This window comes from Oreochromis niloticus, linkage group LG16, assembly GCF_001858045.2.
Source record: "Oreochromis niloticus isolate F11D_XX linkage group LG16, O_niloticus_UMD_NMBU, whole genome shotgun sequence".
Taxonomy (NCBI): domain Eukaryota; kingdom Metazoa; phylum Chordata; class Actinopteri; order Cichliformes; family Cichlidae; genus Oreochromis; species Oreochromis niloticus.
This window is the reverse complement of record NC_031987.2, coordinates 13,894,184-13,913,451: the sequence shown is the minus strand read 5'-3', so window position 1 is coordinate 13,913,451 and position 19,268 is coordinate 13,894,184. Positions and strand designations below refer to the sequence as shown.

The 19,268-nt window shown below is 41.5% G+C and overlaps 1 protein-coding gene across 8 annotated transcripts in view; it reads left to right on the top strand.

Annotated features, from left to right (window-relative positions):
* LOC100689756 (disco-interacting protein 2 homolog A) overlaps window positions 1-19,268 on the top strand; it is an 88,813-nt gene that overhangs the window by 55,302 nt on the left and 14,243 nt on the right. For 5 of the 8 annotated variants that reach the window (XM_013272652.2, XM_013272651.2, XM_005453065.4 and 2 more), the window contains exons 3-14: window positions 2,578-2,697; window positions 2,787-2,906; window positions 6,361-6,630; window positions 8,736-8,873; window positions 11,306-11,347; window positions 14,431-14,550; window positions 15,529-15,726; window positions 15,911-16,002; window positions 17,204-17,314; window positions 18,293-18,416; window positions 18,500-18,609; window positions 18,759-18,861. In XM_013272652.2, coding sequence (XP_013128106.1) covers window positions 2,578-2,697; window positions 2,787-2,906; window positions 6,361-6,630; window positions 8,736-8,873; window positions 11,306-11,347; window positions 14,431-14,550; window positions 15,529-15,726; window positions 15,911-16,002; window positions 17,204-17,314; window positions 18,293-18,416; window positions 18,500-18,609; window positions 18,759-18,861 — 1,548 coding nt within the window. The remainder of the gene's footprint in view (window positions 1-2,577; window positions 2,698-2,786; window positions 2,907-6,360; window positions 6,631-8,735; window positions 8,874-11,305; window positions 11,348-14,430; window positions 14,551-15,528; window positions 15,727-15,910; window positions 16,003-17,203; window positions 17,315-18,292; window positions 18,417-18,499; window positions 18,610-18,758; window positions 18,862-19,268) is intronic. The other 3 variants (XM_013272653.3, XM_003447440.5, XM_025903884.1) reach the window with 2 other exon arrangements.

Below are 19,268 nucleotides of genomic sequence, written 5' to 3'. Positions count from 1 at the left end.
AATGCTGGTTCTAGCTGGCTGCATGTGGTGTGGTCTGTCCCCAACAACCTGTTTACTAAATGGTAGACTGACAAGGGTAGCCACTCTGTGTGGTTCATTGGATCAGGTTAAAAGAGACCACAGCACCAGAAAAGCCCCAAAACTGACAACAGTCTGGTACTCAAGGTTATTTTTTTTGATGGAACTATTAATGTTGGGACTCATTTATCCATGTTTGGTTCTTCTTTTGTCTGTCAGTTCAGAACTGTCTGTTCCTATTAGACCACTTATTCAAGTATAATTTAGAAACTGGTCCATGTTATCATTTTTTATATATTTCATGTGTACAGAATAGTCAATTAGGGATGTTGTTAACCAAAGAACATGTGATTGACAGAAAATTAACCAATTATCCAAGGAACTGAAAATGAACATGTCATCTTTTGATTAACTAAACTGGAAAGCTCATTGAGTTCACTCTACCCGCTAGTCTCCTTAGCCTAAGTTCATTGTAAATAAACCTAAAATATATATTTGAATTGTATGGTATTATTTGAACCTTTGTTATTTTATATTGAAATGATGAAAACGGTTAAACAGTTTCCATCGTCATGAGAGAGGAGGCTTGGTCTAACCAACTGTAACCAACTGGATGCAGATCCAGATGTGACTGGATGCAACTGTAGGCATAAAATGACGATTAAATCAAACTTATTAACATTAGTCTTCAGGTTGACTATAATAGCTTATTACAAACCCTGATTTTTTCACATTTAAAAAGCACAAATGTTGTTGGACTATTGTAATGCAGAGAAGTTGTCATGCTGCTTTTTAATGATATGTCAGACCGGCCCTTGAGGTGCGGTGTGTAATTTGCTGCAATGTTTATTTACATGACTCTCCAGATTTATAGTAAACTGTCTGTAAACATCAACATTATGAACATTAGCGTTGCTCCTAGCTTTTCCTGGTACTCTGTTCTTCTTGTTACCAAAAATAATAGATGAATATGACATGTTTAGACATGTATGTTAGGTAATCATGATTATAAAGTGGTTATATGTGTGAATCTAAGCATGAATGGTTGTCTAGCTTTCTGTGTTGGTCCTGTAATAGGCTGGCGATCTGTCAAGGGTGTGTCTTGCTTCTCACCCTATGAGACCTGGGATAGGCTCCAGCCCCCTGACTTTGAACCAGATAGGTTAGAAGGTGATAGATATGGATGGATGGGTGGATTGAATGAATGGATGGTACTTTTTGTTTTGTGCAGCTGTGCTCTTTGTAACCTTCGATTATTTGGCAGACATCTGATCCTAATTTGTCTTGTGCACAGAGACGGCTCGTTACTCACATAAAAATGTTTGTGTATTTATTCACTTCTGTATTTGCAGCTTTGATGGTTTAATGAGCAGTGTTCAGGTATCACAAACTGGATGTTTCTACTCAAATGCATTTCTAAAGTGAAAGTGAAAATTGGCAGGAATCAGTGGAAACATGGCACTAGTTTGAATTGTTCTGTTTCTGAATTTTAACCTTTTTCTGTCTTGTGGTGGGAAAATGTAGTTATAAACCTTTGCATGTGGTGTTGATAGTAAAGTCTCAATCCCATTGTGCCTCCTGCTGTCCTTTAGTGCTGCTTAAAATAACATTTCAGTACTTCTTACAGCGATGTTGCCTATGTATTTCTTTAATGTGCACATTTTATTATTGATCGTTTCTGTGTGCACTTAAATTTTAAACAAGAAGAAAAATTTGCTCTATTACAGAATGGGGGATTTTATGCAAATGGTTCCCTGGCAACATGTCCATTGTTCACCTCCCTGTCAAAAGGTTCGCTGGGTTCAAACTTTGGATGTGCTTTACATTTACATTTATCTCATTTGGACTCATTTAAGTCCTCTGTACTCATCTGTTGTTTTTAAGTTTCCCGTATTTTTTTTAATTTTTTTTTATCCCTCCAACATGCTTCTAATACATCCCATTGAGAGTGTCAGAGGGAGAAGAGAAGCCAGTGGTAGGAAGATTACTAATGGAGTTTGTATTGTGGCCTTCCTTCAGGCAGTAGTCATCAGTTTCCCCTCTGATGCTCACCACTACTTAGTTAATGAAGCTCGAATGAGGATTGCATAAGCCAAAGTGTGAATCACTGCCTGACAGCCTCGTGCACAGTGAGGTTGACTGGTTCGTGGGTTCGATAATTTTAGAACATTACAGTTAGAAGATGTTGTCTTTTTGACATTCATGGTGCTTAATCACCTCCTTTCAGTTACGTCTCTGTAATTTGCATTTGCCTCCTTTGGAAAACTTGGGAGGCAGCTAAGAAGCAGTGAGAGAGGCTGGTTTAATTAAAGTGAATACTTTCTCAATTCTAAACTACTGCACTCAAACAGAGCCGTCTAAGTAGGGATTACCATTAAGCTTGTGGAAACTTTATCTAGTCAAGCAGTGTTGTGCACCATTGGTCTATGTCCAAGACACATTTTGCATAGAGTTTGTTGGCACATGTCTCTGTTATTGATATTAGTACACTGTTAAAGAACATATATATTTTTTTATTTCTGTTATAAACAATCTTCTCCCTGCCTTGTTTCTCTACAGGTGTAGATCCATCTCTGCAAATCGACAACAGGATCCAAGCCTCGTCCCAAGTTGCTCTTCAAGGTTCCAAATCCAACAAGTCTCGGGCTGCCAACACCCGGGATGAGCGCTTCAGATCTGGTAATCATGTTTCTGTACTGCCAAAAAGTTTTAAACGTCTTGTGTTTGTCTTTTATTCTGTAGCTAAGCCGAGTTAATGCGTTTCTTAGATCTGCACACAGAAGCCGTCCAAGCAGCTTTGGCAAAGTACAAAGAGAGGAAGATGCCCATGCCCTCCAAGAGACGGTCCGTGCTAGTTCAGTCTTCTGTAGAGGCATGCACCCCGCCAGGTGAGACCCCTGCTCCTTTAAATCACCTGCATCCCAGTTGGTTCTGCGCGTTCTCACTGGGTTGTTTGTTTGATATCTTCCCATGAGCTGTCGAGTGTAGGATGCTGAGACTCCATTGTGTCGACTGATCAAAAATTATGATGTCAAGCATTTGCTGCTGGAAAGAAAATGTGCGGTTGCTGAATGTGTCCATTCTTCGCGACTATAAAAGACTCGGTTCTGACCGTTGTGTTCCCAGAGAGACCTTCCTACACGAGTGGCATAATGAATGCATAACCAGATTTTGAGCATCATCTTGAAATGTCGACCTTTTGCCTGTTTGCATAACAGTTTGTATTGTGTGGGCAGTTCATTAGAATTTATGTGATTTCACAGCTTTCCAGCAGCTTCTTGTTTTCCCAAGAGTTTCAGGGCCAAAAGAGCCTTGTGCATGTGTTGTTATCTTTCATTAAATAATCTGTAGAAGATTTTATAGAGGGCTTTTCAAACACTGCCGTGATTTTTATCAAGTGGGGGACCTTAAAGCTTCAAGTCTTGGATAAAAAGAGAGGACACAGCGGTGGAGCAAGTAACCGGATTAAGAGCTCAGACACAGTGGTGTGAATAGAAGAAGGAGAGGGACTTTTCATGGCTGTTTTGAGTTTCTCTGAGTGAACTATTGTACTTGAATTAGTCACATACATGAGACTGATATATGTGTAATGTACATACAAGGTGATCTGATGATCTGCTGCTTTTGTAAAGATGACGGCAGCTATTGTTTCTACATTTTGTCTGGCTAGTCAGCAGAGAAGACAAGAACAGACAAGAAACATCAGATGAGGGTTATACCATGCAACACAGGCCCTCACTTGAACAGCTTCTGCACATTCAGCCAACATTTGTCAAACACTTACTTTAAGTATGAATGCGTGAGTGGATGTACAGACCAGTAGGTGCAGTATGCGAAAAACTTTGGAACTGATACATGGAAAATGTGCAAAAATAATGGCAATCAATCAGTCCGTTGGTTGTTTTTTCCACTGCTTTGCTTGAGTTGGAAAGACTACAACATAACATCATACCCCCCTCAAGATGAATTGTAGTAACCCTGTAATAATCCTCACTTATTATCTAGTATCTGGCTTAAATTTCAACGTGTCACGCTCTCTGGCTTCTGAACAAAAAACTGCCCAACAAAAGACATTCCCATCAGCCTGTGCTGTTCAATATATCCAATAAATATCAGCATGTTGACATCATAATTGTGAACACGTTTGTACCCTGATACTATCAACATTGAACTCAAAACCGACTGTGCACGAGTGCAACGCTTTGATTGCTAAGCTGGAATTATTGTACCTAGCCTTGTATCCTATGCTGTATCCTAGATCATAGCCTGATATGAGTGCAACAAGAAAGTCTTTTATTATTAAACAGGAAACAAGGCAGAAAGCAGTTGTCAGTTTGCTTACAATGCTAATGTGTCGGGTTTATATTTCCTGTTTTTCTTTTTTAGCTCTGACGTTCTGTATTTAGACTCAATTAATTCCCCCCTCCCTACTGTGTGCATTTCACTTAAAGTAGCTGTTGCTCCAAGTCCAGCATGATCAGCTCAGTTTCATTTGTGATGGCAGAGCAAAGAAGACACCGGTGTACAAGGATAAATGCAACGAGTCTGATTAAACAGACTTTCCATCATGATCTTGCATTTGCCAATTAAAATTCATTTTCTATAGACAAAAATCAGTGAAAATAAGCTCAGCCTTTTAACTGCTGAAGCTTCGTTGGTTTGCCTGTTTTTGTTCATTTGTACTTCAAGCAGATCTCAGCATCTGCTCTCCCTGCTCACAGTTTCTCTTTTCAATATCTCATATGGCTCAGTCTTCACTGCCTCTTCTGGTTTTTGACTACTTTTTGGTGAAAAATAGCACCCCTCTCCACCTTTTTTTTGTATCCGTCCACCTCTCAATTTCTGCTTTGCATGTCTTCTTTAACCCTCTATTTCACTCTCCTGCAGGGTAACTGTGCCAAGGTTACCAAGATAGGGAGACAGATTGGAGTACAGCTGAGGAATAACAAACTGAATCATAAATGTGAGATAAACCGCACGAGTCCACCGGCTGTAGAGGCATTAAATTGGTTTGTTATAATCACACCTCCTTTAACCTTCTGGTAACAGCCTCTCCAAGACCAAGGAAAGTCGAAGCAGTACTTTCACAATGTCTCAATTTGTTGGACTTTACTTGAAACTGTGTACTGTGGGGGATTAGTGGGATTAATTACATGAAGGCTCATTAGCTTAGAGAACATCCATCAGGCACGTGCTGATCACACATGAAGTCATAGCCCCTTTTTTTCTAGACAGTACTCTTTTTCTTTTTCTCCCCGTCTTCTCTCAGTGACTCGTTTTCCAGTTAATCAAAAGCACGATGAATTTTAATGTAGCACTTTTCTGTGACTGGATGAGTTTTATTGTTGTCTTGGGGTTTAGTGAGTAGGTACGCTATTTTACATGGTCTGGGATGAATAATGGCAAAAGCTGGGAAGTTTCTTGGTGATTTTATAAACAGGACAATTTTTATCCTAAAATGCATGATAGTGAACTGCCCTTTCACTGAACTCTGTTCTCTGCAGAATTCATAATGCAAGACTAGTCTGCTGCTGGGTAACTTAAAGGGAGCTTGGCAGATGAAGTGGAATATGTTCATTTTAAATGATCATTACATTACTTTGAAGCTGTTCCTGTTTGGGCTATTTTTGAAGAGACCAACTGCTCACAGTTGCCTCGAGGGAGAGAAAACAAAATCACCAGTGCCTGGTTTTGAGTTTGAGTCCAAGTGACATGAGAAAGGGAATTTATTATACTAACAGTTTATGTTTGTATTGTGTGCAACTACAGTATGTAGTTATGTGTTATTGCAATTGTCTTGAGGTAGACATTCAGCCTTAATTAATAGCTAGGCAATATGCAAATGTGCTGACATGCTCAGAAGAAAGCTCCCATCTATTTTGTTTTTGATCATTCTTATTTTTGATGACTGCAGCTCAGTATACCAGACACCTTATTTACTCTCCCTCCTTTTCATCATCATCTTCAAATATGCAACACTCAGTCTGTCCCTTGATACATGTGTTGCAGGTTTATACATATATATTGCACATATAGTTGCAGTGTGGCCACTTACAGGCAAATATTAAAAACATAGTAGTGAAGCCATGAGAGATTTAAAAACAAGCATCTCTCAGCCTAATTAACTTCCATCCCCATTAAAGTCATCCTGCCCATCCCCTGGCTTATATGTACTCTATCAGTATGTATAAGTAGAATAATGTGTCATCTGCATATCATCTAAACCCTGCGCAAGTGTTCCAGGTTTTGCCATCTTGATTTTTATCCTGGTGACACTTTAGACAGCCCCATGTTCTTTGTCCTCTGTTATGACGCTGCCCTGTCTTGACCTGTCAAACACAGACACCTCCTCAGCGTCAGAAGACGAGGGCTCGCTGCGCCGACAGGGACGTCTGACCACCTCCACGCCCTACCAGGGCCACAGCCACCCAGCTGTTGAGCACTGGTTTAACCGTGTCATCCAGGGTTCGTCCACCTCATCCTCCGCGTCATCCACTTCATCCCACCCGGGAGGGAGATCCGTCACCACCACCAACACCACTGCCCACGCAGCCCTGAACGTCAATGCCGCAGCCACCGCTCTGGCAGACCTTATGGCACACACCCAGCTAGGTCAGTGACGCACGCACACAGTTTCAGATACTTTTAGCTGTTGCAGTGTTTAGTTGGTCAGTATTGCATTTCATAAATTATTTTGACCTCCTTCATTCCTTCATTCTAGATTGAGATGATGTGTTTAAGCCAAGCAAGAAGCCATTATAAATGATTTTTCTGTTTCGATTGCATTTCAGTTCAGTTCACACAGGGATTTATAAATAAGGACCTGCCTTCTTAGCTGTCTGGGTTTAAATTCTTTGTTTTTTATGCAGATAGGTTTTATATATGTACATACAAACAATTTAGGGAGTCGAAGACCGAGTCTTATACTTTTTCCATTATCCTCATTTTGTTCATTTCAGCAGAATATATGGTAGATACGATAACTGCTTCCCAGTCAGATTTGTCATCATATCAAAGGTGACATCTTAACCTGTGTTATGTACCGCAGACTGTTTAATCGCAGATAGACAGCACTGTCCTACACATCGATTGCTTTCTGAGGCCTTATCTCCCTCCAGATACAAAAAAGCACTCGATGATGACAAGACAAAAGGACCCAACGACCGAGTTTTAATTCACGTCTTTCTAATTAGCCATCCCCGTCTGCCATCTCACTGTCATTCGATCATGTGGAGAAGCTCTCAGCCACATATCTGTCAAAACTGCTTGTTCCATGTTACCACGTGAGTGTCACGGGCTAGTTAATGAGATTTGGTGGATTTATCACCATTAGTCTCGCTGCAGCTGCAATGTAAGATGGTGTCTTGCTTACTTGTGTGCACGTTATGTCTGTGTACATGTGTGTGCATGTGTTACTGGTAAGACGATATCCTATTAGGATGGAGCTGCCTGGTTTTGTTTTTTTCACTAGCTCGTTTCCCCTCAAGGCTGCTGTCATAAAGCAGCAGCAGCGACTTGTGCTGAATGAAGCTGTAAATAAATCTCCCATATTGCCTTGTTCCTCTGCCCCTCAGACACTGATTCTGTCATCCACTTCAACAGGAGACACTAAAAAATACTATATGTAGTTAAAGGAACACCAGTTCTCAATGTGGAGTTTTAAAAAAAATCCTTTTGAAAACCACTTTCATACATTTGCATAAGAAAAAAAATACACAAGTGCTCATCCCAAAAGTTGGAACCAGTGACATCAGCTGCTATGAGCAGGGTTACTACGATTGGCAGATGCTCCCCATAAATACTGTTTTCCATAATTTTCAGACCTTGGAAATTACCCCAAATTCTTTCTAGTAATGTGATCTGATAATTGGTTATGACACCTGTCAAAAATATGGCTTGGCTCTGCAACAAGGTATCCGTTTTGGCTCCAACTCCAATGTTAGACTGTAAACTCCAGTTCTCATGACACACTTAAAACAGAACAGCTGACCCTGTCACAGACGTTAATGGTAAATGGACTGCTTCCTATATACTCTTTCATTCACACAAGCACCTTTTTCTGTGTCTGAGTGCTTTCTATCTAACATTTACACTCTAGGAGCAACTTTGGGGTTAGTATCTTGCCCAAGGATACTTTGGCATGCAAACTGGAGCAGCCAGGGATTGAACCACAAACCTTTCGATTAGTAGATGACCTGATCTACCTCCTCAGCCACAACCACAAGTATTTGTTATGTGTTTATTGCAGAGTTTGTAGTTGTGCAGTTAAGATTTAAATGCATGATCTTGAGAGGACTTTTATGTAATTAACTGCCAGCAGTAAGAAGAAAAAACAACCTTTGCAATCTTTTTAAATGTTGAGGTTGTAAGAACTCTGACATCCAGCTTGAAGTGGCCAGAGAGTATAAGCTATGTTACACCCCGACGGGGTCACTGATTTTGTTAAAGGACATCTTACTGTCTGGACATCAGTTGGTCTGTAAAATAGTGTAAGACATCTTTTTTTGATAATTGAGAAGAAATCCTGGGTACAGACTTTTATGTGTGGTGTTGAGGGAAGGTAACAAGTTGAAATACAGTCTCTGCTTCGGCTCAGAGACTACCAGGCAAATCAAATTGTTTGCTAATCCATGACTTAGATCTTTATATAAGTTGCGAGCACCCACAGTTGGCCTTATATTTGACCTTTTAACCCCCGACACCCCCACTCATCACAGATAACCACTCAGCGCCCCCTGACGTGACGGGGCTGTCGGAGCGCTCCTCGCATCACGCAGAGCGGCCCCATGTGGCCTCGGTGCGAGGCGTTTCCCGCGGCTTCAACCACCACACCAGCGTCATGGAGACCGCAGATGGTGAGTTTCCTGCCCACTCACACTCACACACACATATACACGCAAAGTCAACTCCCGTTTTCCTTCTCCCCTGCTGTTTGTCCCTCTGTCTTCTCCTTAGTCAGTCTGCCAGCGTGACTGGCAAAAGCTACTGACTGACCTGCTCATGTTGCCACGGTAACGGTGCACCTCTCCACCCACCCACCCCACCCCGCCCCTGAAAAATCCGTCACGTTCCTGCCGTAATGTTTGGTTCTGTTAACTAACAGAAACACTGAGACAGTAAAGATTTACACAGCATCATGGTCTCGCTTCTCTGTGGCAAACAAATATTTGAGTCATGACATAAAACAGATCATTAGGTGCTCGGTTTTGCGCTCAGTTTTTGCCATGTTGTTGGTGGATCTGTGCATAAAATAGCCTCCAAACATTATTCGTCATTCAAACTGTGCCTTTCCTTGTATGGCTTCAGTACTGCTACCAGCATGGGGCAGTGGATGCTGCAGAGGATAGGTACATACAAATACAGTAAATACAGTATTACCTGGTTATGTTCCACCTAATTTTAAGGTAGGTTTTTAAAAAAAACACAGTTGTGCACATTAATTACAGCCTGAGCTAAGAGGAAAAGAAGGGAGGTGGGTGAGGGAGTGTGGTTTTTATTCCATATAAAAACAAATTTGGTGTCCTAAAGAAGTTTTGGCCTTGTCTTATAGGAAAATTAGCAGAATTGGAGTAAAATGTAAGCAGGGTTTCATTTACCCAACCATAAAATATGTTTTGGTTTATCAAACTGCCATAAGGGAGGACACACTCATTCCCTGTAACTACTGTGTGCTTACGCTTGTTATCACCCACCGTGTCCTTCATATTTCTAACCCAACAAGTCCTTTTCCCTTTAGCATGACATCATTTAGCGGTCTATAAGAGGGCCCATATATCCAAAAAGTTGTCAGTTCACCTTTAACTTGGCAGAGAGTCTCGCCGTTGGAAGAACCCTGAACACTTTCCTAAACCGCTGAGTTACAGGGAGAGGTTTTTCATAAATCCACTTACATATACATCTTCTAGTGTGATTCCGTTTTAGGTGGCATCCACAATAGTCTTGGATCCTTACAAATCTTTTTTTCCATTATCTCAACGGGTTATTGAGTTTAGAGTTGCGTTAGGGCTAGAGACGATCCGAGCTGTCATAGGGTTAAAGGCAGGGTACACCCCATATAGGTCGGTTTGTCACATGACTGGGCCTTTACATTTAATGTATGTTTAATATTGTGAAAGTATCCTTAGTTAGGACCAGAACATGGACCACTCTAGAAACAATGCATATATTTCCCAGTCACCAATTTACATTTAAGGCATAATGGTTATATACCAGTATCTGTTTTCTTCATAATGTCAGGTGCTCTGTGCTGCATACATCATACATTATACTGTATTTTACTACTAAGAAACCGAGTGAGTGACCTGAATGCCTATTTTCCAAACATCTCCATCATATATGACAGTGTTTTGTTTTTTTATATGAGTTGAGATTACTTGAGACCTATGAAAGAAAACCAGCATCTTGCTACAGATGACAATCAGGTTGACCAGTTCATTAAATCTGCTCCACTTTCTTTGTCTGAATTCATCTTCATTCATTCAGTTTGTTAATAATCGGGCAGCCTGAAAACCGGAGGACACCTTCATCAGAGAGCCTATAATCTCGCTGCCACCCGTGCTCTGGATTCTTAAACACGAAACAACCTAGCTGACACAAAAGCAGGAAGTAGTGGTTAAATCTATGGATCTAAAGTGCAGGTTTTCCTATTCTGATGACTGAAATGGTAAAAAGAAAGACAAATCCACAGCCTAGTGGTAAAACAACAGTGTGATTCCATCATAATCCCACTCTCACTTGCATGTGGCAGCTGTAGATTTCTCTCATATTCACACTCACGACTGATTTAGACTTTTGCACGAATCTTTTAGAGCCTATGGTGTGTTTTTTTGTTGTTTCTTTTGTTGTTGTTTTTTTAGATGCCAGCCAAAATGGAAACAAATAAAATGCTGGCACTCTTTTCCCTCCTTGGTCCCCACGCAAACATATTTGCCCCTCAGGTTTTTCCCACTTCTTCTTACATTCCCTCACACCAAGTCCAATAGTTTGTGGAAACTCCTTCCAGCAATCTGCGGACATCTGTGAGTCCTTATAGTGAGGCTATGATTATTATTCCTGATACTAAGGCAATGATTGTTATTCTCTCACTGATCAGGCCAATCACATTAGTTGCGGGTTGCGTCAACACAATGCATAGTTACATCCTCGGGGAGGTGCACCTCGGGTTACGGCGTAGGTTTTCAGAAGGGTTCTCTCTGGTTTTATGATTCAGTGCGGACGTATAAATCCCCTGTCATCCAGAAAGTTCACAGGAACGCTTCATTGACATCCTGATGTGTCTCTCCTCTAGGATGTGAGTGGAGAGGTGAAGGATCCCTCACTTTAATTGATGGTATTTATAACTGCTCCTTCAGCTCTATGGCAGCCTGCTGTATGTGCACTCTGCTGTATGTGCGTTTGTATTTGTGTGTCTTTGCATCTCTGCCTCTCACCTCCACTGTCAGGTTTACTGTGACACTTGTCCAAATCTTGTGTGTTTTAAAAAATATATATCTATGCACAGCTACAGTGAATTCAGTGATACAGTGTGCATGTGAGTGTGTGTGTGTGTTTGTATAGCTGAGTATGTTGCAAGTGCTCTACCATTTATAGCATCTTCAGGCAACGTCTAACCTGAATGTCTGTAGAAAGTGAGTGCGTTTAAGCCGAGGTGTAACTCTTCGTTTGGCCTTGCGACTAATTACTATGTTGACATACTGTTTTCTTATCTCAAACTGAAAACAACTGTCAGTCTGTTTCTCACTTCAGTCTTTGACGGCTAGCCCGCAGCCACGCAGTGACTTCTTTGATGGCAGCTGTCTAGGACTGCTGGCATTTTTTTTTGACACATAGATGTGTGTAAAGAAAAAAACAAGTCACACAGTATCTTTGGCTCCATCTGTACTTGGATACTGACGCTGTGTGTGTTGGTGTTTTATGCACAAATTTTGCTGATATAAATTCAGTATTTTCTCGCTGTTTTCAGCTTACAATCTTTCAAAAGAAATAAAATTTTGACAGAATTCTGTGCAGTACTGTGAAAAGTAAACCCTTACAGCTTTCATAGGAATTAAAAGGGTAGGTAGCAGTTAATCTAATAACTCTATAAAAGCACAAGTTTTGGCAGTTTGCTGGTCTGGAGCATTCAGGTTTGTTAACATGGGGACAACAAAGACAAGAAGCAGTGATCTTAAAGAAGCAGCTCTTGCTGCCCATCAGTCTAGGAAGTGTTATACAGCATCTCAACACAAACACCTCAGACCAACTGTCAATGATCTGGGCTAATGGACCTGGGGACGATGCAGTCATTGAGTTAGCCATGAACTCGTCTGTACATCAAGGTCAAATCTGACCGATAAAGCTTGGCTGAAATGAGGTTATACAACAGGACTGTGATACCAACCACAGCAGAAAACCTACAACAAAATGGCTGAATCAGAAACAAGAAAATACTCAAGGTGTTGCAATGACCCAATCAAAGTCCAGACCTCAACCTGGCTGAAATGATGTAGCGAGACCTAAGAGAGCTGTGCATAAATGAATTGAGGCAAACTTCAGTGAAAGTAAAGCAATGCTGTAAAGAAGAGCAGCCAAAAATACCTTCAAGACGATGTGAGAGACTGATAAAGTCATACAGAAAATGATTGCTTCAAGTTATTGCTGCTAAATGTGGTTCTACAAGCTGATGAGTCATGCTGCACACTTAGTTTTCACAGCACTGCACAGAGTCCTATGCAAACTTTCCTTTCCACGTGACTTTATCCTATCAAAAGACAAAAGCAACAATAAGTTATTATTATGAACAGGTGTTTATTGTATCCGTAGCCTGATAAGGCTTATTTTTATCCCGCCGACCTCCGTTGTCATCCAGAAACAATGACAAATGCATCAAGTGAACCATGCTGTTGCAGTGGGTAACATGTTCCCTCATTATGAGTCACTGTGGGTTATTTTGAGCCAGTTTCACATACTGTACACCATCCTGCCTAAATCCAGGGCTGGAGATAGTCGCTATAAACACACCTTTGTAAATATAAATGTTTGAATAGAAAATCCTAAAAGCTGCAGTGCCCAGCTGACACAGGAAATTTTGTGTTTTTAAAAAACAGGACCATGTTTTTATGACGCATTTTTATGTTTAAAGTGCTCAGCAAGACTGGGCCCCAGAGACAATTTTTGGCTGGGATTTGTTAACAATAGGAAAAATATGGACTAATACTAGCCCGATCCTATAACTCTGTTATTGTTTACTGTAAAGATGTGGTGTAACATTTTGTCCCACATTAAGGAAGAGCCAGAGATTACTACAGCAATTTATGGCTGTAAATGCATTCATTATAAGATCATGAACACATTAATTACAGTCATCATCGCAGACGGGTCCTGGTTGGTCCAGATATGAACGATCAAGCCTCATGATGAGGTGGGTGGGGGAGTTCAGAGCCAGGATGTCAGGGGCCGCTGTCTAATTGGTCCATCAGGTGCTGCTTGACCCCCACATGGTCGATCCCTGGTACATCTGTCCCTGCATGAGGAGGCAGAGTGTGTCTGAGCTAGGCTTATTATAGTAAGATAAATCAGGCAAGCTGTGTGCAGCTGTGGCCTTTAGCTCCCGTGGCTGTCTGGGTTGTCGAACACAGCCGCCCCCCTTTTAAAGCTAACTATATATTTATCGGGTAAAAATAATGTCTGATGATGTTTATCGACTGAACGTCACCTCAAACGTGACTCTAATGGCACAACGCTATGTTTCATTCGGAGTCTGTTATTTTACGTTTGTCTTGTTTTCTCTCCTTTTATGATCTGGCTCAGCTTTTATATAAAAAAATGATTTAAGGGTTAATTTTAAAGTGTAACATGCATGTCAGACCATTTATCTGTGTTCTGATTTAAGTCGGGGTTAGGTGATTTTAGCCTCTCACTGTCTCTATTTTATAGCATGAAACAGGCACCTTTTGAGACACCTCATGAATCATTTTCTGCTGCAAGTACATCTTTGTTGCTAGGCAGCAGGCGAGGCGGCTCCTTGTTTCCTGATTTCCTTTTTCCTTAGCCTTTGAGGTCTCGCAGTGATTCCAAAGACTTCCTACTAAAACGCTGTGTCTTTAAGGTGACTGTACAGCGCAGGACCTCGTGCTCCACTGCTTTGTTGTCCTGCCACAGTGTGACTGACAGCTGGTTGTCCTCTGTGCCTCATTAGAAAAACACACTGACCTTGTCTCCTTTTCTTTCCTTATCTGTCCCTCCCTTATCCATCCCCGTCCTCCATCAATCTCTCAATCAATCTGTCTGCACATGCCCACGTCCCACCTGCGCCGTCACAATTATCTCCACTTTTTCCTGTCTGTATTTCTCTACATGTTTTTTTTCTTGTCACGTTTATGTCCTCCCAACCTTTTTTTTTGTCTTTTCATCTCCATAAAACTCATTTTATAGGTGTTCCAGTCAACAGTCGCGTCTCCAACAAAATCCAGCAGCTGCTCAATACACTGAAGAGACCAAAGCGTCCACCGTTGCGCGAGTTCTTTGTTGACGACTTTGAGGAGCTTTTGGATGGTAAGCCCACCTGAATGTAATTACAGTGATTCTGCTGAATCAATAAATCTTCGTGAAGAGAAACTCTTTCACACTCCTACTCTTTCGAATGTGATGCTCACATCACGTTGGTTTTCCAGCTCTAATAATAGTGATCTGTCTAATTCTTGTTGTGGCCGAGATAAAAATGTGACTGTGACCTTGCCAGGCCCCGCAAGTAAACAATCGAGGCACAGTTTTAGCTCAGTGGTGGTTATTTTGGCCCTGAAGACCACCAGGTGTTGAAAGGGAATTTTTTTAAGGAAGTGCACACGGACTGGACCAGCCCTTCCTAACCATTTCCTCCATTCCAACCAAACCCATCAGTGGTTCTGGGTGGTACTCTGCCACTCTGAATAAACACTGTGTGAATGAACATGCAGCGGGAATAGCAGTGCATCAGCAGGTAACTGTAAAGCTTCTCCTTGTGGTATGGCAAGCTTCAGTGTGAGCAGAAAAACACACTCAGAGGTAGGATCCAAACACTGATAAAGATGTTATATTTGGCGGAGATGTGGCTTACCTGCTCCTTTAAACAGGTCTGAACTCTACTGCTCAGAGAGTCTGACAGTAAGAATAGAGATGAAGAGATGGAAGTCAAATCCAGAAGTCAATAGAGTACTTAAAGAAGGAGCGAGGCGAGACCTATGATTTCCAGTAAGCAGCAGCTTCGAGTTTCTCACAAGTAGGAATAATAGGCAGCTTAGACTCATGAGGACAGAACACAGCTCACTGTATATCCTCCAGCTTTTCCTTTTCCATCACACCTTCCTCATTGTCTTTTTTTTCTCACACTCTTTTTTTCCTCCCGTCCTCCTTACAAGTGTTGTTTAATTTACATATTTACCATTTCTTTGCAGACTAGCCGGGCTTCTTTATCAAGCAGCTCAGGAGCTTATATTACTTTCAATTTGAATCAAAGTCTTAAAGATGTCCAATTCATCTTCTTCATGTTTTCAGTCCAGCAGCCAGATCCCAACCAGCCAAAGCCAGAAGGCCAGCAGATGTGTCCGCTGGAAGGGGAGCCTCTTGGGGTGGTGACCAACTGGCCTCCCTCCTTGCCAGCAGCCCTGCAAAGGTGGGGAACCACTCAGCCCAAGAGCCCCTGCCTGACAGCACTCGACAATGCTGGCAAGCCCGTCTACACACTCACCTATGGTAGGTGTTAGCCTGTGGATGTTGGCCCAGAAATGACAATTCAGATGGAAAAGAATAGCGCCTCATTTCATCCACTGTGTCTTTGAAAAACAGACATAATGTATTCTGCTGTTTAAATGTTGTTTTGCAGGTTAGATTTGTTAAATCAAAGGCACTCATTGACAATGTGTGTTAACCTCTGCAGGTAAACTGTGGACCCGCAGTCAGAAACTGGCCTATACGCTTCTTAATAAGCTGAGCAGCAGAAACGAGCCTCTGCTCGTGCCTGGAGACAGAGTAAGTCATGATATATTACAGTGTGTTCGGTGGCGATTGAATGTGTTACATTTTTTGGCATTTCACTCAATCAATCAGCACAATTACAAATATTCAACATGGAAATAATCACCAAATAAATTCAATGACATGAGAAAATAAAATAAAATAAAACAGATAGTATTCCTACATAGGAACCTTTTGGGAAATATAGTTACTGCCTTTTCCTGCTAGATGAAAAAGTGACCAGCTCTCTGATTTGCGTTTACTTTTGTTGTTTGTTTGCTTTTAACAGCTAGCAGCATTTTACTCAGTCAGCACGTCTAAAGCTCACAAATTAACAACATAACTTGCCTTTTAGATCCACTTAAAAGCTTTAATATTCTATTTGAATTTGGAACATTCATATAGCAGAAAACTACTTTTTTTCCTATGAAATAATTAATGGAGTGCTTCTTCACTTCTTAGCAGACAGGAAAGTCCCATTCCCCACGTGTGTGTGTTAAGCCAAGTCTGTATCTGCATTATTAACTTTGAAATCTTTGATAGGGAACGTAAAAGAGAAATGAGCGAGTGCAGTCTGACACACTTCATTCCACTGACCCATAACTGTAAAGTTTAAAAACCTAATTTATGTGTAGACATTTAATTTCATCTAATTTTCAGAGTCTCTAAAGTTGTTTTGCTGCTCTCCTCTGCTCCTCTGGTTTCTGTTTCACCCTGGGCAGAGGAAAGCTGCAAAAACGGCTCGGCTTGGGTCTAGTTGACTTGCTTGGGTTAATCATTGTGGCTGGACTTTTTTTCTGGTCTAAAATAATCTAAAAAGATGGGGGAGGCTGGCTGAGATGCCTGTTTGTTTTGGTGCGAGATGGTGCATGTGTGATTTTTGTCTGGTGCAAAAACAGCAGTTCCACGTTTAATGGGGGCTATAGCGAACAGAAAACAGACCCAAGCCAAGATAGAGTAACTGACTGTTGACTAAAACCAAGGATTTATTGAAAATATAAATATTATTGTTGTGAAGCTGGACTTGTCAACTAACTCTCTGGTAGAAAGCAATGATTTCTTAAACTTTAAAGCCTTGCAGAAAGCAAGCGCTTTATTATTTGTATGACATGTTTAGTGTCACCGTCAGTCCACAATACTGTTGTGTACCATTAAAACTGAAAAATATGAAAGATAATGTTGGTGTATTGTAACCATGTCTTGAACACACCTGCAGGTTGCACTTGTTTTCCCCAACAATGATCCGGTGATGTTCATGGTGGCCTTCTACGGCTGTCTCCTGGCGGAGCTTGTACCTGTGCCTATTGAAGTGCCGCTGACCAGAAAGGTAAAGCAACGAGGGTCTCCTGGGAATGTGTGAATTTTGACGTTTTACTGACCCCTACTGGACATCTGACCTCAAAGTGTTTACATGAGAGACGTGCTTAAGTCAGATGCACATTTTGATTCAGTGCTAATCTTCACTCTCTTTGACGTTCCTTATGCTAAATCACATCTTTGTAAATCTGATCTCTTAAATGTTTAAATACGGCGTATTAGCTTATGATGTTTTGCGGTTCCCAGAGCATCCATCAGCATCCATCCGCTCAAACCGATCTAAATTTATCCATATTAGTTGCACAGCCTGAATATTAATGCCTGTTCTTGATTGCCCTTTATAAGCATGCTGTTGGCAGATGCTGTGCTGTAATTAATGAGATTTGAGTGAGGTGAAATGATGTGTAATTCTAGTCAAAATATTAGATCACAGGCCAACTGTTCTCAGGAGTCAGACGCTCATTTGCTCACTCTGTCAGCTCCTATCATTCCTCGTCCTCTCGTTGTGTCCCTCTCTTTATTCCTATTACCCTCCTCTTCTTTCTTTCTGCCTCTCCCCACCCATCTTGTGTCTCCCACCTTTTTTTTTTTTTTGCTTTTCTGAGCAGCGCACTTTGCACAGCACGAGTTTAGCTATAAGCTAATTTGCACAGCCAATCAAATAGGAGCGAGCGTGTGTCAGATCTTGGGTTTCATTCCTGCTACAGTCTGGCTTTGATGCACAGCAGTAGAGTTTTTAATAGCGACTGGCCGTCACTCCGCTTGCTCACCTGCTGCTGCTTTGATGCTGCTGTGATGCTCTGAGGTTTCTTCTTCTTCTTTGTCTTCTTCTTCTTCGTCTTCTTCTTCTTCTTGTCATTGCCCTTGTTTTCACTCCATTAGCAATTCCCACATTCCCTCGGCGCATCCTTCCTCCAAGTTATTTTGAATTTTTCTGTTTTTAGTAGTTGATCGTTGTGTGTGACAGATACTCTCTCTGCTCCCCCAGGATGCGGGAAGTCAACAGATCGGCTTTCTGTTGGGCAGCTGTGGCGTCACGTTGGCACTGACCACTGACGCCTGTCAGAAAGGCCTGCCCAAAGCACAAACGGGGGAGGTTGCCACTTTCAAAGGTACAGCCTGTTTTATTTTCATTGTGACTGTGCACGCATAGTTTCATTTGGTTTGAGATGACTTCATGTCTCTGTCTCTGCAGGCTGGCCGCGGCTGCTGTGGTTTGTGACAGATGGAAAACATGTTGTGAAGCCTCCAAAAGACTGGCACCCTCCAATACGGGAAGCCAGTAACGACATTGCCTACATAGAAGTAAGTGGAGTTTAATCAAAGGATGTGACGCGATGGTTTTTACTGGATTTGTTTTTTACTTATTCGACTTATTAGGCAGTTTTTGTTTTTACCAGATCCCTTTTTTTCTAATGAAACTGTTTTTTTTCCTTTATGCTTCTTACATCTAGTATAAAACCAGCAAAGAAGGAAGCACCATGGGAATCACAGTGTCCCATTCAGCCATGCTGGCTCACTGTCATGCCCTCACGCAGGCCTGTGGCTACACTGAAGGTGAGGAGGGATCTTAATTTACTTTTTTGGTCATACTTTATTTCTGCAATTTTTCTCTCCATCATTTATCACTTCTTCCGACATGGAGAAAATTCAGTTGGTGCTGGCAGGAAGTTTAGGGAAACTATCACAAAGAAATGGAGAATGCTCTGGGACACTTTTAGGTGTAAAAACAGTCTCATTTGATAAATGCAGCTGCTCAGTTGGTTGTGTTTCCTTCCATCATACCTGGGTCAGGTCTGCTTAAAAAGAAAGAGAACATAAAGTAGCTCCTTTCTTCTAGTGTCCTACTTTTGTTCTGAGTAACTGAAAACAGCACCAGCAACCCCCAGAGACTCTCCGGATCTGTTTCTGTAACTTAATTTGGCTTACTCAAACCACTGCTGCTACAGTCAGAATTTACTCTT